At 38.1% G+C, this 24,910-nt stretch overlaps 1 protein-coding gene across 1 annotated transcript; it reads right to left on the reverse strand.

The window, feature by feature from the left end:
- Nucleotides 1–3,586: 3,586 nt before the first annotated feature.
- ALX1 (ALX homeobox 1) lies at nucleotides 3,587–23,507 on the reverse strand. The gene is made up of 4 exons (XM_074169041.1): nucleotides 23,115–23,507; nucleotides 20,409–20,713; nucleotides 16,570–16,698; nucleotides 3,587–4,205 (listed from the first exon to the last, which is right to left on the reverse strand). The coding sequence occupies exons 1-4, from the start codon at nucleotides 23,344–23,346 to the stop codon at nucleotides 3,885–3,887; spliced, it is 987 nt and encodes a 328-aa protein (XP_074025142.1). The 5' UTR covers nucleotides 23,347–23,507; the 3' UTR covers nucleotides 3,587–3,884.
- Between the last annotated feature and the right edge of the window lie 1,403 nt (nucleotides 23,508–24,910).

Below are 24,910 nucleotides of genomic sequence, written 5' to 3' on the forward strand. Positions count from 1 at the left end.
TGTAAAATATTATGACAGTAAAGAAGTTAGAAATATAGTTCATTTCAGCTTATTTTCTGCAACAAAAGATGCCTTCATTGATATATTCCTCCGGTATGTAACACTGCTGATTAAACTGTAGGTAGAAACTACAGGTAGAATTCAGTTGTGTCAAACTTTTCTGACCATCTTTATGGTAAAGAGACTGGCTGTTAGGCGCAGTGTTGTCCATCACTTGTGAGTCTGTACAAATCTTAAAGAGGACTTTTAATTTTCTTAGATACATTTACATCTGTTCAGAAATTTGTTTCAAATACAGGCTTAACATTTTCAAATTGCTGATGAATCAATCATAGGAAAAAAAATCTGTCCAGCGCAATGTCATCACAAATTCTTCACAGCAATAATTACAACAATATTTCACTTTCTCTTTTAACAGGATAGGGACTCTTTGCCCAGAAGTTCTATAAATTTACTTCTCAGCATTGCATGATGATCACATATCTCAAACATTAGTTAAAGTACTTGGCAGGAAGGCTATGTAAATCACCTCCTTTTGTTTTTAGTGCATTTGCCACATGTTGAAGAAGCAGCGAAAAGACTAGTTGCTCGTGCTAAGAAATCATTAAGTGGACAAAATCAAAGCACAAGAACACAAGTCCTGTCGAATGTGGCAGTATAGTCCAGCAGAAAATAAAATAATTTACCTTGAATAAAATCTTGCTCAAATTATTTACATATACTGAAATGCCTCTTTTCTAGACTTTTCTTATAAAAAGAGAACCCTACAAAGAGCTCTGTTGGCTCTATTTGCACTATTTGTGGAATAAGGAGCTACTCATCTTGGTTAAAAAATCTGAGTCTGGCCTTAAGCCAACGTGAGCCAGATTCTGCCATCCTTACCAGAGCTGAATAGTACCTTAAGCTGGGCCTGATTATGAACCGATTACTCATGTTGTGCTGAGCAGCTCTTTGCATGAATGGGGCCATTGTGAATAAACATTTATAAGTGATTCACAATTTGGCCAATGTGAGTAGTCTCACTCACATCAATGCATCTACTCATGGAGTAAAGCACTACTAAATAAAAGTGGCAGAATGTGACCCTGTTGTAGTACTTGACATCTAACACGAAGATACTTTTTCATTAGCAAAATGAAACGCTGCAACCAACAGACTATCATTCATTCTTTGAGACGAGGCTGATGCAAGAGCATGACAAGCTTAATGCAGGCCTGCAACTTATCACACCTCAGGTTTAATGAAGGGTTGAATACCTGTTTGCTTAATGCATAAAGTTATGCTAGCAACATGTAACAAATAGTTTCCATAGCTAAAACTGAGGATGAAAATTTAATTAGCATTGTATCATTTTCACTTAATTAAAATCAGCAGGAAGATGACATAGTCTTTTATTTTCCCCTTTGATTTTGGAGGCTTCAAGCATCTAAAAAAGTTGTTATGTTTTGAAAACGGATATTTATTCTCCCCAAGCATTCTGTCGCTGCAATAAATTCCCAGGAATTGTTTAATTTTACTCTTGACATAAATAGTCTTATAAAAATGATCTTTTTTCTGGATTTCACAAGGATAGCAAATTCTGCTATCAAATAAGTGAACTGAAAGAGAGGCAAATAAAAACGTCTCTAAGTTTGCCAGCTAAGCTTTTGTTTCTTTATCCACTAATGACATTCTAATTAAAATTATCTGGAAATCAACTTGCAATGTTATAAAAGCTACACCTTAAGAAATGATTATGTTGTAATGGGAAAAAAAATATTTAAACACATTTTAGAACTGGAAACAGTTTGATCTGCTAAAAAAACCCTTGTATTTCCACCACTTTCATCCTTCTGCATGTAGCAAAGGTTTCTATATAAAACTAGTCTCTTTACCTTTACTAATAAATTATTTTTTGCTTTAAATCAAAATGCTCATTTTACTGCTGTTTAAACAGACCATAAAAAAGGGAAAAGATAAATTCTAGCCAGAATGCTCTTTCCTAGTTCTTCGGGCCAAAGTTGAAGTTAATATTTAGAAGGAGAATAAAATAGGAAACCACAAATTGGAGTATACGTATGTGTTAAACTTGGAGTTTATTACTAGTGGCAAAAAGGATAACCTTCTTTTCAATCAGCTGTGTAAGAATTTGCTATAAAATTCCCATTTTCAACTCATTCCATTAATTTCAAAGTTAAGTTTATTTATTCCACTGAACGATTACAGAATGGATCCATCTCCTATACTTGTTTTCAAATTTAGCCTCCTGAGTGGGAGTAGAGACAATTTAGGGGTTCCCATGAGTTTGTTTTTGCGAGTACTGGCAGTTCTGCAGTTGCTGTGATGAAATGTGCTTCCCTGATCTTCCCTTCTCCCCCCATCCGCCCTCCGTTCCTAACTAATGGCCAGAGAGAAAAGCAAGAAGGAACAGGGTGCCCAGAGAGTTGTATCCTGTTTTAATCACAGCCATGCAAGTCCTTCTTTATTTCAATTAATTTACTTTGCCTTTATGAACCTGAGAGACTGACTGTTGCTTTCAAAGAGGCTGACATTTCACTCATCTGAAGGAGCTTGGAATGTGACAGGGGAAAGGGAGGAGAAGTAAATCAAAGCAGATAGCAATTCTCCAGATGTAAAGTATTTTTCTTCTCCTGTATTTTTTTTTCCACCAGAAACGTCAGAAAGTCTGCTGACATTTTAATTCCTTTGTGATAGGCTGGGAGCTAAGAGCCAAATCCTGCTGCCACTGCAGTCGAAAAGATTTTTTCCTATCGACTTTAAAGGGAGCAAACCAGTCTTAAACTCTGAAAAAAACAGCAACAAACAAACAAAAAAAACACCCAACAAAGTATCAACAAACTATAACTAAAATTAAATGAGATATGTCCTCTTATAACATCCTGAGATCAGTTACAGACTGAAACTGGCAAGTCTTGTTCAACTTTTTTCTTTTCAATTTGATCATAGCATAACAAAAAACGATAAGACTGACTGGTTTGGAAGTAATATTTTGCTGCTGTTGTGGGTTTGTTCTAAATCTGTATTCTGTTGAAAATGTTGCAGTACTATTCCATTCTCTCTTATAATCACCCAAGTTTCAAAATACCCTACCTGCAACCTTGAAGATTTCATTTAAACCTAGTTGACTTAAATAATCTGTGCATGTCTTTGAAAACTCTATTAAACACTGTGATCCTGCTTTTAGTGATATGTTTGGGAAAAAAAAATCTCATTATCTTTAACAAGAATACACTCAGGTCCATAAAATAAAAAAGTAGCTTCTATTCTCAGTACATTAATTGTGCATCGATATAACTCCAATGAGCTCAACGTGCATTAAGCAAAACAACAGAGCTGGCTCAGAGCAGCAGCACAGTGCTGAGAGAGTTAGGTCTACAAATTCCACCTATAACATGAACGATCATATATTTCTTTCTCTGCGTGGTGTGCTTAGAGATTTACTTCATGGTTTTAGTATAATAAATTTATTTTCCTTTACAGAGTTGTTCCCTTATGAAGTATTCATTTGTAAAGCATTTATTTTGTATACAGTACTGCTAAAAACCAATGGAGTAGAAGTATTTTCTTAATAGTTTTATTCTTTTTTGCAGGTCTTATAATCATATTTCATCAATTGGTACAACAAAACATATTTCTATATAAAAACCAAAACAAAGAGGGCTTGTTGAGCTTGATGCATGGTAAATCTATTTGGTTTATTCTTTTTTTATTGTTAAATATTGTATTGCATTTGTTTAAGCAGACATCGTGTATATTGTGATTTCTAGCATTCCACACACAGCAGCTTATTGTTATGTCCTTTAAATATGGGAAATAAAAACGTTTTCAGTTTGCTATTTGGAAAAAAAAAAAAAAAAAGGAAATGAAGAAAGGGTACTGCTGTATTACATGGCCCAGGAAATATTGGCAGCATGCTCTTTGGCTTTCATGCGTAGAACCGCAATGCTGGAGGACCTCCTTTCAAACTCCGGCTTGGTTTCGAAAGCGTGTCCGTTGCTTGCCCCAGAAAGTAAAGAGTCAGTGAAAAAATTATTGAGGGGCACGTGGCTGAACTGATTCTGGTGGTTTGAAAAGCCTGTGTAGCCAGAATCTGTCCGGGGTGAATGGGAATAAGGTGTCATACAGGAGGACGTATCTCGTGGTAGCATGCAGGAAGTAACCACAGAGCCGCTAGCCGCATTCCCTGCCCACAGATTGTTCTGAATCTGGAACATATAAAATGAATAAGATTACATTTAGATAGTTCATCCTGCAATGCTTGGTTTGCTTTACTTAACACATCCATTATTAGTTCTCTTCTAAAATAAGTAATGAGTACTTTACTAGTTCTCTGCAATCACATTGGAAAATACCATGACGACATTACATGAGTCAAAATATTGGATCATTCACTTAAGAGCAAGGGCTGCTGAATCATATTCCTTGCTCTGTCATCTGTTTGCTCTTTGGCTCTATCCTGAGTGTTTACCATTGAACTTCAGGATGCCACCAGCCCTGCCAGTCAGTAAAATTAGTGGAAGTACACAAATGACATCAAAGAAGAGGTGTGAAAAAGTGTACAGTACCATAGCTGTTCTCACCATAAAAGGTTTTCCTCATCAGGATTCTGTCTTAGCGTAATGGTAGGAAAGAGTGTAAAAGGGTGAACAAAACAAACCAGGACTTCTTAAGTGACAAAGCCCAACAAGTATTTGCAAAATTAAATACTGAGAAGGCTTGCATAATTTCTTTAAAACAAATAGATTCATAAAATACAGGCATGGTTGATAATACATCCAAGAGCTTTTCCTAAAGTTGTTTCAAAGATGGTTTTAAGATAAAAATTCTTTTCATGATGGTTTTATATGAAAGTTATACTTGAGGGCATTTCTGTTTCAGCTCTCAGCCTCAACTGGCTGCAGTGTGCGTCCCTGGAAAACGTTGCATGACAGACTAGGAGACAAACTTTGTGGTTACCAGCAATGTCTGCTGAAGATCTGGAGTAACCATGTATTCAAGCTTTGATGTGTAATGCCTTCTATACTTGGCAGTCACTGAAAGCTTCATTCTCAGTCTCAGGGCTTCACTATGTATAGATGCTATTTATGGATAGGTATTTTTCACTTATTTGTTACTAGATGAACAGACAGAAAGATTTTCAAGGCCTAGCACAAGTCAGTTCCTGTCATTATCTCAGACTGCACATTCTTTCATTCCTTCTCTGTGTCTTCCTTGGTCACTTCTCACTTGCACTCACCATTATACAATATACAGCTTTATATTTCTTCTCTACTTTTACTTGTATCTCTTTCTTGAATGCTGATTTCTTAAAAAAAAAAAAAATGTACAAATACCATGATACAAGACATTTGTAGCCCTCATTCACAGTACAGTACTTCTTGGCCAGTAACTATATCCTTTTCTTTTTGTTTTACTTTGCTAAATTTGTCTTCATGCTAAAAATCTGTTATCTGTTCACTGTATCATTGCTCTGATGCACTGGGATTGAGCCCACATGTCTTTGTTCTCTGCTGTTGGAGAAATTGCAATTACTCTTTGGTTAGCACTGTAAAGTGAATTCCCACTTCAAACTTAATTTTGCCTTTACATTCCAAATCCACAGGCAAAGGATTTTTGGCTTTAAGATATGTAGGTTATCTCTCTAGTTGAGTGATTTTTTTTCTGCCAAATTAGAGGTCAGGGGAAGTAATGAATTATGACAGACACACACATACACATACACACAGAATGAAAACATGTTTCTAAGGCTGAGGTTTTTTTTCGCATTGTCCTATCACTTTGCAACAACACATACCCACCAAACCACCACCAAGCTAAAGAGATAAATTATGGTTCACTGAACTCATCTAGCTGAGATCTAGCGCAGATAGCAAGGAGACAGAGTCTATTTTAAAAATTAATGTTTTGAACAGTTGTAATAGCAGGGGCCATCAGGAGCTGACAAACTAATTTGGGCTCCTTGGAAATTCCAGCAGCAAAAAAAGAATGAGTAAATGCTCTATTTTGCTTTCCTGCAGAAGGCTGGGGAAAAGTCACAGTAGCAACACATCTCCCCAAACTCTTGGTCTACCCAACTCCTTTTCACACAGACATGCATACGTGCAGGCATACACACACTTCCACACCCACTCACATGAATGCAGCTTGCCTTTCCACACACACACATGCACAGCTAGTTGGGCACACCTCAGGCATCTGCTCCTGTATATCTTAGGTGGTCTGCTGAGAGGTAATGGAGTGAATAAGGTGGCTGGGGAAGAATATAAAGGATTTTTCCTCCTTCTTGTGGGCCTCCTGAGATCTACAGGAGGAAAGAGACTCTAGTGAGAGTTTCAGAACTTTCCAGTTGCCAACCTTCCCTCCCTTCAGCAGTTTTTAGAATACTCTCAAACATCAGCCCACAGGAGATCCTCTGCAGCTTGACATGATCCTCAACTGCCTTATTACTCTTTAATTAACCCACCTGAGCCAGTTTTGACTTATAGTCAGGCACACTTTTTATAAACTTCAAAGGACAGTTGGTTTATCTGTGGATTAAAGGACATAGCTTATCTGGACCTGTTTGAACCATTGTCTTGCTTACAAAAGTTTGTTGCATTCAACCACACAGAATATTCCCAAAGAAAGCAGTACATCTCTTATGGTTCAGGATTCAGGGATTCCTGAGTGTCCTGTTGCCTGGAAAGTTTCTCAGATCCTAGCACAAACTTACAGAATATTACAAGAAGGAAACAAGGGATTCCGAAAGAGCTAGAAAGTGTGGTAGTTAAGTGAACAGCAACTGAGAAGTCATCCACTAAGACTCATAATGCTTACTGCCTTCTAACACTTAATGAGTTTGAAGCCACATAGCATGTGACTAGAGAACAGAGGAGAGTAGTAAAGAAGATAGTAACTGAAAGCCTATAAGATCCAAAGAATATCTTCACTTTGCTTGAAAGCCCAAGCTGCACACATTGTATCTCAACCATGAACCGGGAAAATTGGAAACACAGTCACCCATACAAAAATCATTGGGCCGGAGGGGGGGGTGTTCAGGAATGCTAGAAACTTCTAATTGTACTTTATTGTATTTCATGGTTACGTATACATTTCCTGCAGCGGCAGTGACAGATTAAGCAACTGTTGGGGTTTTCTTTCCCTTTCTTCCTCCAAAACAAGTCACCTATTCCTATTTCCATGCAGTTCCACTTCAGCTTGTTTTGCTGGCACAACTCTACTGAACGGAAACAGGGAGATGGTAAAGTTAAAAAAGAATCCAGAAAAAAATATATATGCATTTCAAACACATGACACAAACCCCCATTCTTTTTGATGGTATTTCCAAGCCAAATGGTTAGTCTCAGGACCTTCACAACAGGATGGATCTGCACAGGAAGAGACTAGTTCATCTATACAGCTTCTAACACAGGAGCTAATTCTGAAGGAGCTCATCATCCCCAAAGCTAACTTACACACAACGAAGTCTCATTTATCTGGCTTTCTAAGATGGCTTTCTAAGAAACACTATGCTAAATGCTGCAGTCACCCGGGCTGCACAGATATAATTACGGTAAGAATTTTCAAAAAAACTCTGTTTAAATAGGAACATGCACAGTTTGCCTTTAATACAGTTGTGATGAGAAGACTTCAAAAGGTTCAGAAGCTCAGTTTGAAAGTGCCCAATAACCTATGTGGTCTGGAGATATCACAAAATCACTCTTTCCTTCCATATTTCTAGTAGTTTAGTTTGCAGCAAACTAAGTTTAGTACCACCAATTTTCCTGATATTTTTATCTTGGACAAATCTCTTTCAATTTAGCTTCAGTGAGATTACACAGGTGTAAATAAGAACAGAATTCAGCTGCAAATCCTAAAATATACCAATGTCTTGTTAAAGAAATATGTGAACAAGTTAATCATTCCTAAAACTTTCAAGGGGTGCCCTAGGTTTCTTCCTTAGAGGAAGGAATCCAAATTAGGAAACTTAACTTCAGAAATGCCACAAGATGCTAGGAAAGCTTTACACCTTCTTTCATGAGACAGTTATGCTTTTCAAAAGAATGTTTCAGTCTTATCAATTTTCTGTTCATTTTGCTTGGTTGGGTGACTTCACTTTTGATACTAGATTTTCATTTCTCAGTAAGGATTTGCAATATAAATATCTTATAGTGAAATTCAGGTGCAGAAACTATGCCTGTATTAAAAATAAATACAGTAATGTTTTACAATAAGTCAAAATGATCAGACCCTCTTCTGGTATGTTGGAAGGAAAAGGGACATTATGTACATGAATTTAAAGAAAATATTTTTCCTCTTAAACTCTTGTGTGATCCATGAGCTATATAAAAGCCAATTCAGAGACCGTGAATGAGGCTATACATACAGCACATCTCTGGTTTCTGTTAACATCACAAACAACTTGAGCTTTGCTCTTGTGGTTACCACGAAATTACCAGAACCCTTCAATATATTTACCTACTGTATGTTTTATACACACATACATACACACCCTTCCCAGTATTAAAAAAAAAAAAAAAAAAAAAAAGGCAGCAGGATTTCATAGCTGTGACAAGAACACAACTGGAGAGTTATGGCTGTTAACATGGCTATGATATCATTTCCTAAGCATATGACCTTCTGCTTGACACTGCAGAGGAAAATTAGCTGAGGTAATTGGTCATCCCCCTTGGTGTCATTGCTTTTTTTTTCTGTTAAAATTTCAAGCTCCTGGACCTTCATCCTTCTTACACAGTACCTGGAGAAATCATATAAATTCAAAGCTCCAAATTTTCTGAGTGTTGTACTATCACTTCCCCAGTTTTGGTTCTCCCATCACCAAATGTCGTGTCTCACTATTTGAGTCACCTGCCTATCGAGGCTGGAGTTTGTTTCCAACAGACACACATATAAGCACACACAGCTTCTATTTGAGTGGATGTGTGTTTTAGTGCTTCACATGGGAAACAAAATGTTAATCTCTGTTAAGATCTCTAGATATGAAGTAATAAGTTATTATCGTTGTTAGTATATTACATACTATATGTTATGTTATGTTATGTTATGTTATGTTATGTTATGTTATGTTATGTTATGAGTTATGGTTATGTTGGAAGGGACCTTAAAGATCATCAAGTTCTAACCCCCCTTCCAAGGGCAGGGACACCTCCCACTGGACCAGGTTGCTCAAAGCCCCATCCAGTCTGGCCTTGAACACTTCCAGGAATGGGGCATCCACAACTTCTCTGGGCAACCGGTTCCAGTGCCTCACCACCCTCACAGTAAAGAATTTCTTCCTAAGATCTAGTCTAAATCTACCCTCTTTCAGTTTAATACTGTTACCCCTCATCCTATCACTACATTCCCTGGTAAAGAGTTCCTCCCCATCTTTCCCGTAGGTACTGGAATTATGTTATATGTAATTATAATTACTCTAGTAATTAGAAATTACACACTGACTCTGTTTTCAAGACGTTCCTGGGCATTGCAAGGGAGACAACAGTGGTACTAACTGAACAGTTAAGAATTTACCTAATAATAGAAAACATGTGAATGTCGAAGAGACTGATTTGCTAAATTTTTGTCACTCCTCTCTTTGTGTGAAGCAACAATCCTTGCACTGCCAGAAAACATGAAACCTGTGCTTGCACAGGGAGCTGCTTTAGGCAGATTAAATGTAATAGCTGTTAAACTGCTCAGGACTGCTAGTTTACAACTCATGATCCATAGGCTGTTCCGAGTCCATCAGCACAATTAATTTGGTCTGTCACTTGCCACAGTATTTTTTTTTCTGGGGGCCTCTTAAGAACATCCAAAGTATGGGCAGAAATTTCTCTGCACTTCCCGAGTTTGCACAGTCATAGATTCTCAGCATAATTTAAACTGAAGGACCTCTGGGATTATTATTCCAAACCCTTGCTCACAGCTAACTTTGAATTTAGATCACATTATTCAGGCCCTATCCAGTCAAGTTTTGAGTAGCTCCAGCTACAGAGTCTCAATAACTTCTAAGAGCAACTTGTTCCAAGGCATTACCGCTCTCATTGTATTTTTTCCTTTATATCTAAAGAGAATACTTCTTGGTGTAATTTGTGATATTTTACCGAACAAACATGTGGAGATCATCTGTACTGTATTGGGTTCAGGTACATATGAGAGAGCTGCAGCTCACCATTTTCCGATTTGTCCATAAAATGCAAGTTGGCCCTTGGTAGTGAAAGGCTTAATGCTATGTGATAGACCCATTTAGTCCACTTTTAAGCCTTCCAAACAGTGAACAAAATAAAAATCTCTTAATTTGATTCCATGTTTAGCAAGTTTGCTAAGGTGCAAAACAATGCAGGATTTGAAAAATCATCAAGCTTTCATTCTTGTACAGGATGTTTTGTAGATAAACTGTAACTTCTCCCTACTGCAATCTCAGAGCCAGTGGCAATAAGAATTATTTATATTTCACGTCTATGATACAGTTAAAGACAAAATTTCACACTTTGAAAATACTATTAAAACTTTTTTATCTCAGAAAAAATGGATTTGCCTTATAATTAAACCCCATCTTAAGTCACTCACAAGCTTAAAGAAATACGTTTCACAAAAAAAAATAAGAAAGCAACAAACCAAATGCTGAGACTGTGAGGAGGACCACATACAGTGATGGTTTAGAACCAAGAAAGAATAAAAGCGCAGTGCACAAACTACTTTGTGTGGAACAGACACCACCCAAAAAGATTAGAAGTGTTACTCTTGTTGGAAGATCAGCCGCAGCAGTGCGACAGTCAGCACATATGCAGCAAGCAACATACCATGCAGGTGGTGGCCCAGCCTGAGCTGCGTGCTGTCACAGCTAGACAGCATGAGTATATGATAAAACTTCTTTGAAGCTAGCTCAGATATGTCTACCACATCTACTCCTACTTAATCAGTGTATCCATAGCTTTAATGAACTATTGTGATTAAGTGTCATTTATCTGTCTAATACAGTTAAAAGAATTTTTAAGTCATATAACATGTGGTGTCTAATATATGCCATATGAAAAATTTAATTGGAGCATGTAACTTTGATTATTGCTAATGAGAATTACCCATATGTACTAGGGTTAGAGCAGAACAGTAATGATGATCCAAGGACTTAGTACATAACATATGTATACTGATACCACTTCTACACTCTTTGATTGCCAAAACAAATCATGTGATGCCATGCTGTTCAACAGATTTAGTTTGATTTATCAGTCTGGTGGATGGAATGTAAACTTCAGCCTCTTCCTTCTTTTATTTTTGATATTTCAACACGCTCCCTTCTTTCTACACCTTCTATATCACTCCAGTTCCCATACCTTTGAAATGCTTTTGTCTCTTCAGGATTCCCACCTGCACTAAGCTGGGCTTTTCCACAAAAAAAAAAAAAAAAAAATTAAATTCAGTCCTATCCAAGTCTTGCCTTCATTTTCAAGTAAATAAGAGAGGCAAACAATACATTTCACACGTAAGAGAGAAAGTATAATGGTGTAACAGGATAAACCCTTTCCCATGGCAGGGGAGTTGGGACTCGATGATCTTTGAGGTCACTTCCAACTCTAACCATTCTATGAGTCGATGAAAAGACCTTAAAAGAACAATGGCAACAAATGGACTAAACTCAAAGAATAAGCAATAACAAAATATGCAAAGTGTGGAAAGAGACTAGATGGGAGAAGAACGTTGCCCCTTATATCTACTTTTCAAAAATACTATTTAATGTTTAATTACATACTGATGCACTTACATTTATAAAGATGACTTCTTTATAAATTTAACTCCTACAGGGAAAGCTAGAGATCTATGTGATAACAGGGCAGGCTTTTGATCAAATTTCACTCTCGTGTGTAAATAAGGAAGGGATAAAAATGAAAGTTTGTCTAAGGTTTTTGTTCCCTTGCTACTTCTAATGCTTAAATATTAAATCTGACAATTTTAAGCACCCTTTGTCACATTAGCTTTCTCACTAGGCATAGGAAAGCAAAATTAGGCAAGTAAAGGCCAATAAAGTAAGAGAAGAGCAAGGCTAAGCAGCCTTCTTATTTTTCCTCTCCCAACATAATACATAGATCCATCTAAGATAACTATAGGTGTCTGCAGCTGAACCAGGCATCAGAGAGAAAAACACACTTTTAGAGATTACCTTACCTATTTTATACCTTGTATTTTAGGAAGAGAGAACTTAATTCACCAGATTTTCACCAACTTTAAAGGGAACCCATCTCTGGCATAAAAATCCCTGTGATTAAGTTTTCTAAATGCAAGTGTCTAACATCTTATCTGACCACCAGCTGCCTCCTCTGAAGGGTGCATGCTTCTTTTAAGTCCTGTTCATCAGTGCTGTAACAGTGTCTCAGATATCCCAAAACATCTTAAATAGCACTGTATTTAGGTGACCAAATCAAGTAATGCTTGTACATTTACTCAGGTGAGTTGAAGTAAAGGTTGCCGTGAAGTGAATTTGCATAATTTCCTCACTCATGTTAGGATGCTGCCTCTTAGCTTTCATATCATCAGCAGAATATCTCTGGCTAACGAGACTCAAAGTGTATGGGATAAGAGTTTTAACCAGCAATTTGTTTTCTGAGTGCACTTAAAATGACAGACCACAACGTGGTGCATCTGCAAGAGAAACTTGAAGCTTAAATACTGAAACTAAAGAAACTGAAACCTTTTACTAAAACGAATGAAAAGTACTGTATGTAACATTTTCCTAGAAAAAAATCTGATTTTTTAGCATAATGTTGTCAAAAGTTAAATATTTCATCTGAGTGAAAACAACAACTCTGCGGTATTTTTAATGTTAAAGCCTAGGAAAAACATATGAATAACAGATGATTATCCTGGAATATTGTACTAACTGTCCTCCTCTGTAATCCAGGTGTTGCCAATATAATTAGTGGAAGACCTATGCATGCAGAATTTGGACAGTTTAGGAGATACTTAACTTCTTGGCAGCCAGCTGAGCAACTATTTTGCACAATAAATAACACCTGAAGTAAATATACTGTAAAAATAATTAGCATTAGACTGAATTAACAAAGCAAACAATTATGTTCTAGAAAAGAAAAAAAAAAAAACCGCAATTCTAAATTGTTTATTGCTGTTTTGAAGATAAAGATGTGTAATTTAATAGCAAAATGAGGATGAATTATAGAAATGGAGGTTGGACTAGACCTCCAAGAGGTCCCTTCCAACCTCAACCATCCTCTGATTTAGAGCCAACCTTCTATCTGAAATAAATTGAAAAGATCTTTTCCACACAGGAAAACATTTCAGGTTTATATTGTCACACAAGACATAGCAGCAGCATGTTCTTAATTTGTGCCTGATGAAGATATTTGGTGAAGAGACTAAGCAGGGGTCTCCACACCCTCTGTTGACTGCAAAAGGGACTGATGTTTCTGCTGGAATGCAAGTGGGATGTCTGTTTTGGGAACATATCCGTGGTGGGGCTCAAAACAGAAATCTTCAAACTGCAAATTCATATAATTCACACCAGAAATTCACATTTGTTCCTGTTTCTTCTGTCACACAGCAGTAAATATCTCAGCTTGATTTTATCCCTTTTCAACATCATCCTATATTTTTTTGCCAGCAACAGAGTCTGTTTTTCCCATGTTAACAAAGGCTTCATAAACAAGCTGTAGTGAACTGTGTTCCACAATCCCCAAGAAAAACTAGTTATTCAAAAGTATCGCAAAGCCTGTCTAATATTTAGTGATGTCAACATCACAATAAAAGTGCTTGTACACAGGAAAAAAAAGCTGGAAAAAAAAAAGACAGAAAAAAAAAATTAAATTTTTAAAATAAAAATTAAAAAAATAAGGATATGTCATTTCCTTTCTTGCATTAACTGTACTGAAATAATGGAATTGTTCTGAGAAATCAATCTATAACACTAAAACCAAACATGCAGATCACAATTTTAAATATATTTCTTTCTGCTTGAACTGTAGGGTAGATTAAGGAGTTTATAGCAAGTCATGTACTGTATATTTATTTTCCATAAGTGAGGCACTTATAAATGGACATCTAGTTCAAAAGATTTGAATGTAGTGATGTTAGTGGTCATTGTGTTTTTAATGCAGATTTTCATCGCCTCAAAGATTGTCACTGGAAATAGTATATATATGATACACACATGGTTTTAATGAAAATGGGGATTTAAGAATGTGAAACTATGAAGAATTACCACCAGGTTAGCTAGAACGTGAACTTGCATTGACTGCTCTGTGATAATGGCCTGGATACCTATTCATAGTCCAGTATACAGCAAAGTAGCCACCTTCTTCACTGAGGAGCAAGATACGTTGCCTTTATCATGTAGCCAAGCTATGCATGCAAACACTCAACTGAAATAACCAATATAGAACGGACTCACACCTTCATTCAGCTCTTTGTTCCTGTTCATGAAGTACCCTACAGTACAGCACAACACAACTTTCTCATGCAGGTGACCAGACTCCATTAGGTGTTTGTGACGGTCTGTTTACCAGCAGTGTGTTAGCCTGTGGTTGTAGATGAGTACTACACATTTATGTTTATGAATGAGTATACATGTTATATTTCTACATATTTTAGAGCTGCTTTATTTAAGATTATGGAATGAACATTTCCATTTCAACCTCCCGGTTTTGAGAACTTATAAATTAATGATAGAAAGTTTTGCCAGGATGAAACTTAGTTGCATCATCAGCCTAGGAAAGATGTTTTTTAACAGATTTGTTAATAAAAATGTAGTTACTTCACTCATCTTTTTAGCAATCTGAAACTACAGAATAGCTATTTCATTAGGTTTAGATTTTTATGGATGATATAATTCAAAAGTGTTTCTTTTTTAAAAACATTAATTTTAGGACAACTGTTCGAAGTGTTTACCAATGGCTTGCATTATTCCATTTTCTTATGCTAATGAAACTTCTGTCAATTGGGAAAATTTGTGATGAAGATGTGATCAAGATGAAGTTCTACTAAAACTAAAAGATGAGCTCAGAGACACTAAATTTAGTCTAGGGAACTGAGTCAGGGATACAAAGCCCAAAGCTTAAGTACTATTCCTTGTATCATCTGTTGTGATGCTACAGATGAGCCAGAAAAGCCTTCAAAAGATACTTGTACACCTTGAGTGAGGTCTGTGAGTGACCGAGCATCTATGTTTCTGTGAATCTGCCTAGGAGTGCTTAAGGTCTTTTTGCACACCTCCACCTAGGTAGGTCTCAAACACATATTGCATCCTCCCTCTTAAACACAGAGTGTATCGTGCAGTGGCTTCTGATGTAATTTGGGCTAATGCACTATTAGATTCTAAAATAAAAACCAGGAGACTGGTAAATGTCACCAGGAGTGAAATGGTTGTGTGCATGTTCTGAGCTGTTGGAACACAAACCAGCTCTGGCCCAAGCACCAAACTTAGTAACATGCAACCTCCTCAGAGCTAAAGCATTTTAAACTGGGTAGATGACACATGGGCTGAAGGCCTCTGGTTCAAATCTAACCACATCCAGCCAACGTAGAGCACGACCAAAGCAAGCCCACATAGAATATAAAAAATTTCCTGAGTCTGGCAAAGACCATGCTACCTAATGACCTAGAAGAGCACTAGGACACAAGCAGTGGAAGGACTCTACCACAAGGACCCATACAAGATTTTTGCTTTGTATGGTGCTTTCTTTTTTTTTAATTATGTGGTAAAAGTAATGGGAAGCTAGAGACATGAAAAACAATGGCTTCAGAATAAAAGTATTCAATGTACTAAAACAAGCAAGAAGAAAAACAATAGCAGAGAGTGAGGCAAGGCAATAAACCAAAGGACTGGAGAACAGAAACAGAAGATTCTGATCTTATTACTCAGTAATACCTTACTTTATACTAATGGAGAACTGAAAAAGAAAAAAAAAAAAAAACACAATTTGCTACTGTCTGAGAGAGCTCCTGCCTCTCTCTCCCAGCTATATACATTCAATTCAGATTGTATGTGGCCTTAATATTGTTTCATGTTAGTAGAAGACTTGCTGTATTCAATGATCTATTGAGGTCCGTAAAGAAATTGTGCATGTTTAATACATCAGAAGGAAGTTGCCTAGAGATCACATAGTTATGCCACACCTTACCAAAGCACACAAGACCAGAGTTGTTAAGGCAGTTGTACCTATGAATATAAATATCTTAGAAGTGACATTCTGACCTTACTGTATAAAATTACATCATTCCTGTCAATCTGAATGAGTCTACATGTCATTCAGAATTTGTGTATGGACCTAGAAGCGATTCAAATCCCCACAGAATTTTATGTGCAGAAAAGACTTCACTGCACAGCCGTTGTCAGTACATAACTTATGCAGAACTCTGCAGCTGCTAAGACTGTTCTTTAAAAAATACTTGTATTTTAAGAGTTAATTATACATATTGGAAGTCGAAAATGTTGTTCACAGTGGCAGGTCCTGGCAATGTGTCTAAAGAACACTGAAAGCTAAACACAGGAAAGTCTTCATGCACCTTCTGTGCACGTGTGCCTAAGGATGGAAGAGAAGGCAAATGTAGAACCAAAGTACTACGTGGCCTTTACTGTACCTGAGGGTAGCTGTCAGTCCTTGGAAGAACAGATATATCATAAGTGGCAGCAAAATGGCTCTTAGCTTGCTGGATTTGACCATAGCGTTCTCTTTTCCTCCATTTTGCTCTTCGATTCTGGAACCAAACCTATGGTAAATGATGAAACAGTCATCGAGGTGAACCTAATTACATAGTGTGCAAAGAGTCTTAGGAAAAAGCCAAGAGATTTTGGACAGTAGCTTTTAAAATTTCTGTTTATCTAAGAAAGGGATGTTCTCAGCCTGTGGATGAATTTCTTGCAATTTCAATATTCTCAGTGTCAGACCTGCTTAGGTTATTTCTGGCTGATTTAAAAGTATATGCTATTTCCTTTCTAGTGCCACAAAAAAAAAAAAAAAAAAAAAAAAAAAAAAGAAGGCAGAGGAAAGAAAAGATCAGTCCATCAGGCAGTGCCTATTTTGACAGAGTTCTGTTCTATAGAGGAAAATTACCAAGTAACAGCAAGTCAAATTGTAAATAAACTTTCTCTTAATTGCATATGACCAGTGACTTGATATGACTACCTATGATTTGCCTCCTAGAGGTATATGTAATCTTTGTCAAGTACAGTAATGAAAAGGCAGGAAAAGCTGCCACCAGGACAGTAGTCTGTGCTGCAGAAAAAGTTTTTACAAGGAAGGCTAATAGAGCAGGAAGATAATACAGATCAGGAGATCACAGACAGTTTTAAAACTATTGCGACATTTTTTCACATTTGTGTTAGGAAAATCTGTGTTTCTGACAATGGAAAAATAAAGAACAGCACTTTACAATTAGACTGAAATAATTTAGGTCTGAAAAAATGCCTTATCAACTAAAGGCTATTTTTTTTATGCTTCAATAACCTTTGGACTGTTCTGTAATATTTTGAGTGTCGGGTGTTATCTCAAAACCTATTATATGCACATTTCTTGCTGTGACTGATTTCTGTCATTGTCCTGTGGTCTTCAAAAAAAAAAATTCAAACAGTTTAGTTTGGACTGGCTAAGACTTATCCTGGTGAATTAAAGGGATTGCTAAGAAAAGTAATTGTTCGTTTATAAAAGTAATATTATCCAACTAAGTTATTGTTCAGCTATGAGCAAACTCATTCCAATTCTTCTTAAAGAAGTCACACTACTAACAGAACCATTATTTTTTTTATGGAAACAATGCCAATGGTTAGTCTTCCTGCTAAATAGATCGTGAATCTGTTTGGATAGATACATACATTAATACATTTTTTTTTTTAATAAAGACACTGCCTATGAATCCCATTTTGAGGGCTATTTTCAGATCCCTGATGGTGGGATATTTAAAATAACACTGTTTGCTTTAAAATTCAGGTTTTGCCTTGATCTTTGGAGAACTCAACTGTCCTTTGATGCTGCTTCAGAAACCAGAGCATAATTTTGCTCATTTTTATTCCCACAGACTTGTTGCAAATTTAGTATGTGCAATCTTTTAAAATTTACTTGGCAATCAAAACAAGGCCCATGCATGTAAGTGCTAAGTACATATTCTTAGGGACCTTGCTGGTAAATTTTTATTATTTATCATGCCTGAGGCTCAGCAAAAAGAAAAGAAAAGGAAAAAAAATATTCTCCTGTCTCCACAGGAGGCAACAAGAACACGCTAAGGGAATTTAGTAATGAGGTTCTTTCATTGAAAAAAGACCTTGACAATCTCCTTAAAATGGGTGCCAATTACTTCACTGACATGCAGCAGGAAAGAGAACAACTTAGATAAATTAGGTTCAGGTTGGCTCTCTCTGCATGTATGCAGGACAAATATTAAATTGGATCTTGATGAAATGGTGGTGAAGGGAAATGTGGGTAAGGTATCCAGCTGATCACTTTGCTAAACTAAATCAATCAATTTCCTTGAATTTATAGTAACTAAATAAAAAAAAAAAACATACATTTTTTCCCCTTTGACAATCCCCCAAAATGTTTCTGTTTACATCACTTTACTAGAAACTGTCTCTTGGCAGAGATAAAGTAACCATTTGCCTCCACAAAGCAATGTAAAAATCTGCTGCTTGTTATCCTTGCATTGCCAGATGCTTGCCTCTAATGATGTAAGGCCTTTTAAATTGCTTAATCTTGTGATGGAATACTGTTGCTACTCTGGATAAAAATGATCACCATTTCCCTTCATATTTAGTGTGTGAGAAATGCAAAGACTAGCTATCTTTTAAGAAAGGGGAGAACATGCTTAAATAAAATAGAAATAGCTATTCTGTGAAAGTCTGGTGAAGACATATATGTTTTCACATTTATTCTCTTATTTTTAGTATTTTTACCATATGAAGCTTCCAAAACTTAGACAAAAAAGTGGCAAAAAGTCAGTTGACACATTTTAGCCCAATTCTCCCCTTCCTGTTCTGAATATTAATCTGTTCCTGGAGTGGTTCTCGTTATTCCAGAATTATGAAATTGGAAGAACGGTATTTTAACATTATACAAGCTTTTTCTTTAAGTCAAGACTGAAACCTAATGAATGGAAGTCACACTTGGAAAAATGCAACAAATTCAACAGGAGAGCGATTGCACAGAGCCTGAAGAGTTAAAAGCCACTGAACTAAATTCCATCAGCATCACTGATACCGTATCGATGTAACTGAGACATGATTTTGGACTCTATTTTCTGAAGACAACAACGAATATGCTGTCTGGTTGAATAGACATGAGAAAAACACTTCTTTATAAAACTAATTAACTGAGTTCATTTCTGAAAGTGTTCCTGGTTTAATTTCAGTTGTATGCATGTGCACTGACGTCTCTTTCTTTATATGCATGTGTGAGTATGTGTTTAATTACAAGTTGTGAAGTTGTTATCATATTCAAGTCACTAAATTAAAAAAATTAATCCCAGTCTGTAAGAACCAACAGGACTGCTATTCTCTAAATTGAAATTATAGGCATTACCAGGGTGGAGAAGATCTCTAAAAATAGGATAAACTCACAAAATGTAGCTCACACCCTTTTCTAAGGGAAGACGTCTGAACGGGGGAAGGGCTGCATTTCCTGGATATTTAGCTTCTTTTCTCACCATTACACATCCAAAGCCATAAATATTGTTGAGATTACTGCATGAGCACATACTGAATGAATCAACTTTGTAGGCAGTTAAGATCTCAAATACTGCACTACGTGGTCAACAGTACGTTTCATTCCAAAAATTAGAATAACATTATCCATTGGTTATGCAAGTTTAAAAACCAGTAAATGTACTCCCCAATTTTGTGATTTTTAAGCTCATTCTGTACAGTAGAGGTGAAAGAATTATGTCCTTGCTCTAGACAGACACTAACACACACATATATACATATACTCATAAACATCTATGTACGTTCAGTTTCACTGCATACTCTTAGGATCTAAACAAGGAATTTGATTACTTTTTAGATTGTACTTTTCATGCCGTAACACACAGAGAATCCTCTGTGGCCGAGTCAGTGACATTGTCATCAGTCTGAAGTACATACAACATATCTCTTTAAAGGGATCTTTACACGTAACACTTTGTGTGTTCACTGCCTGGAATTCTGACAGTAAAACAGGACTACCAGAGATCAAGACTGCTTTACTACTGATGTTGTTTTCTCATCCTTTAAACAAGTTTCTAGAACAACACCACAAGCCATTTGAAAACATAACAAGTAATTTTAGTACTGCAGCAGAGCAGCTCATATACATAAAGAAATAAAGCAAAATGAGCTATTTATAAAGCTATTTACTTTAGCTTTATGGGCTTTTGTACAATCCCCAAGGGTGTCGTTTACCAGTTCCTACAATGCACAACTTGTCATGGAAATGCTGAAGTTTGGTTCCTACCTGGACTCTGGCCTCAGTGAGCTCTGTTCTCAGAGCTAGCTGTTCTCTTACATAGACATCAGGGTAGTGAGTTTTCTGGAATACTTTCTCCAGTTCCTCCAGCTGCAAACTGGTGAAAGTTGTTCTGTGTCTCCTCTTCTTGCTGCTGGAGACATTGCTGTCACACTTATCACCAAGTTCATCCAGTTCCCCTTTCTCCTGCATCCCTTTCACCGGGGACATCCTGAGATTGTTGCAATTGTCCATGGGCCTGCTCAGCTCTGTGTGAAGAGGCTGTCCTTCCACTTTAGTAATCCCATAGTTCACTGTACACAAGGTGGGGGAGGGAAATAACTGGTTAAATGGGGGGGACTTTAGATTCAAGGCTCCTATAAAACAGTTTCATAAGGAACCAGATTCAATGTGACTGCATATTTCTATAGGAGATCGTGGAAAAAGAATCTGTAATACTAACCACAAACAGAGTAAAAGTACTATATCACACAGAATTTTAACTAAGAATTGTATCTGAAAATATAATCTAAATGTTTTCAGTTTAAGGAGACTGCATAAGAGTACTTGAATACTTTTACTCTGCCACTAAAGTAGTTAATAATCCATGAAATCAGCTTCAACTAGAGCTGCACAGATAAGGAATCTTAGCCCAAAACAGATTTTCGTATAAGATAAGCAGTATAAAGCTATTGACAAACATGCCTTTAAACCTGGAAGCAGATGTAAAAAACCCTATTTCTAAGAAAACACAAAATAACTGTAAACTAAACTAAATAGCTGTGAACTGACAAATCAAGAAGCAAATGAGACCGAAAATTAACTTCACTTTACAAACTCAATAGATTCCATATACCTTCTCTTGGATTTGTAAAGTGGAATTGTTTCCAATTAAGTTTGTTATGGTTACAAAATACAGAGAGTTTCTGCAAAATGTTAACTTAATAAACGAGATCGTTTCATATACTTTGTATAAGGATTGCAGGAACTATTTGTCTTTAGGTAAAATCTGAGTGGTAGAGATAAGAAATATTTTTCTGTAGCTTCTTAATAACAAATGAAAACATTTCCTATTTTTTTCTATTTTTACATATCTCACATCACCAAAAAAAGTCGTGCGATATGTTACAGGATTCGCAAGGACTTTTTTATTTTATTTTATTTTATTTTGTCTCGGAAACAGGCAAAAAAAGTTTAAAACTATATTGAAACTAAAAACTACAAAGCATGTAACATACAATAAGAAACATGCTTTGGGATTTTCTCACATTCTCGGTAACTTCTTTCAGTCCCATCTTATTTTAACCAAACACAATTTTTAGATACTTACCATCAATGCATGCATATATAGGAAATGCCCCAAAGTCCCCGAGGCACACATTAAATGAGCTAATTAAGAAAAAGTTCAATGTATAAATCAATTTTCAGTAGGTTTTTTGTTTTTTTGTGGGTTTTTTTTTTTAAGTTGCACTTGCGGAAATCTATCTTTATTTCTTACAAACTGTTTCATACAAAAAGGACCTTCTCAAAAAAATACTTCAATACCTATATGAAGTCAAAAAAATGTAAAACATTGTTAGTCTCATTATTGCAGCTGATCTTAACCATATTTTCCGATTCTGCTAGGAAAAGATTTTTTTAATTGATTTTCTATACATGATTGTAAAGTCCCGGTCCGATTGGTCCGGGAGGGGTTCGGAATGGATCCGTGGGTGCGATTAAGACACATTTACATGGTGCTGGAATAACGGGGAAAATTTTAAACGTCTCAAATAATCCACATTCTCCTTACCTATCAGCTAGGGAAAAAAAAAAATATATTTAACAGGGTCGTTTGAATTACCTAAGTCTTTTTCGGTCGGTATGAAGAATCACTATTATGCATTATTCAGTAACATGGCAGAAGAAAAACCCCACTGTCCTCGCAGGGCCTTATTTGAAAGCACCGAACGCGACCAAGTGACCTTCCGTTCCCACCCTCTAACGGTACCTGGCCGGCCGAGCCCCGTCCGTCCCCGCTGCGCCGCCGCCACCTACACCCGGGGCTGCGTTTTCCGCGGAGTTCGCAGCGGGCGCGGGGGACTCCGCTCGGCGGCCCCGACCCCCGGCGTCGCGGGGAGTGGGACGGCGCGGCCAGGGGTGACCGGGGGCGGCCGGCGGCGGGGACGGGGCGGTGGCCGAGCCCTCCCGCACCCGCCGCCTCTCCGACACCGCGACCCTTCCCCGTCCCTCGTCTCCCCCGCCGGCTTGTCGGTCCCCCCGGGGCGGGCGGCCCCGGGGCCGGGCGGGCTGTAGCCGCCTGCTCGGCGCGGAGCTTGCCCGTGGTGGCGGCGGGGACAAGCCGAAGGAGCCGGCCCGGGGGCCCGCAGGCAGGGCAGCAACCGGAGGGGCAGCACGGGAGGAAGTAAGAGCAAGCGCTTTGAAGTACGTGATCGCCTTTTCCAGTTGTCGTTAATATTGTTGTTGTTGTTGCTGCTGCTACTACTATTGTTGCTGTTGTTATTATTATTGTTATTATTATTGTTGTTATTGTTGTTATTGTTGTTGTTGTTGTTATTATTATTTACTACTACCTGGCAGCCCCTCGCATGCCAGCACCCAAAGGCTGTGCCACTACCTTTGGTTTCCCCGGGCAGGAGAAGCCCTAGCCTCCCTTGTACATCTCCAAGGAGGGCAAAGCGCAGGGGCGAGAATTACTCTGGGATGGCGACTCACCGTTGTTGTCCTGGCAGGGTGATGTCCTCTCCAGCCTCACATGATGCTCAGCCCTTTGCAGAGGGTTGAAGGCCTGCACGCATTTGCTGCCTGACGTTTTGCTATAAAAGGACTCATTGTCCAAAGTTTCCATAACGTGCTCCAAAGTGCCTCCTGCTCCCATGTAAAAGTCACTGTTCTTGCTCGGCTGGCTCTTCAGGGCAAACTTCTCGCTCAGAAAATCCATAATCATCTAAGGCTGCTTGAGAGCCTCTTCCCTAGACAGAGGCTGGACTGTGAGCAGGGGAGGGAGGGAGAGTGGGTGAGTGGATGGGAGGGAAGGAAGGAGGGAGGGAAAGACGTTCAGAGCTCAGGGAGCTGTTTTGCCTCTGAGCCTTTGATTTGTCTTGTCCTGAAAGGGGGAACCCGAAGTTGCTTTTATATCTTGAAGCTCAGCAGGGCTCCTTATGCAACCTCCCATTTCTAATGAATATGAAAATAAGCAAGCAGTGTAACTCCACCCCAGGTCCCCCAAGACCTAATCCCAACACAGGAGGGAGTTCCAGGCCCATTTTCGACAGACAGATCCGTTTCAGACAGACAGACGCACACAGGCATGCGAGGAGGGTGAGGGGAGTCAGGGAGGGAGAGAGGACACATGAAAAGGACATTTCCCCTCTGCAACCTATTCGCATTTCTCCAGGGATCCTGGAAAGAGAGTAATCCCTCGCTTCCCTCCCTCTCCCCCTCAGCTCCCTGAGAGGCTTAGAGCAAGGTAATTTCAGGGGCACATACCCTCAAGTAAAGGATCTTCTTTAATCAATTTGACTGATACCTCGGTAGCTGCAGCCCTGTTCTCTGAAGCTGTAAAATTAAGAACCGGTGTTCCTTCCTTATGAAACAGCTCAGAAGTTTCGTCCTAGAGTTAAAGAGAGACAGAAATATTACAGGCGGTTGTTTGTGTAGCGGGAATGGAAAATAGAGGAACTTAAAACTAGAAATCTCTCACATCAGAAACCGGCCTAAAAGAGAATTTGGCTGCTATCAAACAGACCTCCAGTCTGCCTCTCTGTGTGTATGTGTGCAAAGCGGTTAAAATGGATCCTTTATTTTAAATCTCCTGAAATATTATCACTACCGACTTGAAAAAAAAAAATACAGTTTCTAAATGAAAGTATTAAAACAGAGTCTTAGGTAATAAAAAGAAAAAGAAATGAGCCATATATGTATGCATTCCTATGGATATTGAAAAAGAAGCTGGTTTTCACCCAAAGTGTGAGCTTTGAAGTGTTGAATTCCTTGGTCCTTTCGCACATAGTCAGGATTTAAAGCACAGGCAAGAGCGAGATAGGGAACTATTTAGAAAAGGCCCACATCACTGAAAAGAGCAGCTCCCTGCTTCCTGGTAAAAGGAATACTCATCGGAGTAAAGTAAAACCGAGTCTGCAATCACTTCAGAACTGTATTTCAGCGTCGTGGGCCCGAGCTTGTCTGTTCTATTAAGGCTATTTTAGAAATTAGTAGAACGGTCCCTTCCCCCATGTGGGGGGAGAAGTAGTGAATGAAGCTTTAATGAGGGGTTGAAGTATAGGTGCGTTAATGGCCAGCCGGGGCTGCTGAGCGTCTTAGAGACCTTTCCTGTGAACCCAGCTAAAGGTGAAGAGCAGGCCAGTTCAGGTCCAGCGTATTTCCCGGCGAGCAACTCCCCTCCTTCTTCATCTGGTCTCTAGTTTGATATTTTCTCGGAGGAAGGGATAGGTACGCGAGGGATGTTCGTTTCAGCTGCAGGCCAGGAGCTGTAGGCATCACCCGACACA

Source organism: Numenius arquata, chromosome 2 (assembly GCF_964106895.1).
Source record: "Numenius arquata chromosome 2, bNumArq3.hap1.1, whole genome shotgun sequence".
Lineage (NCBI taxonomy): Eukaryota > Metazoa > Chordata > Aves > Charadriiformes > Scolopacidae > Numenius > Numenius arquata.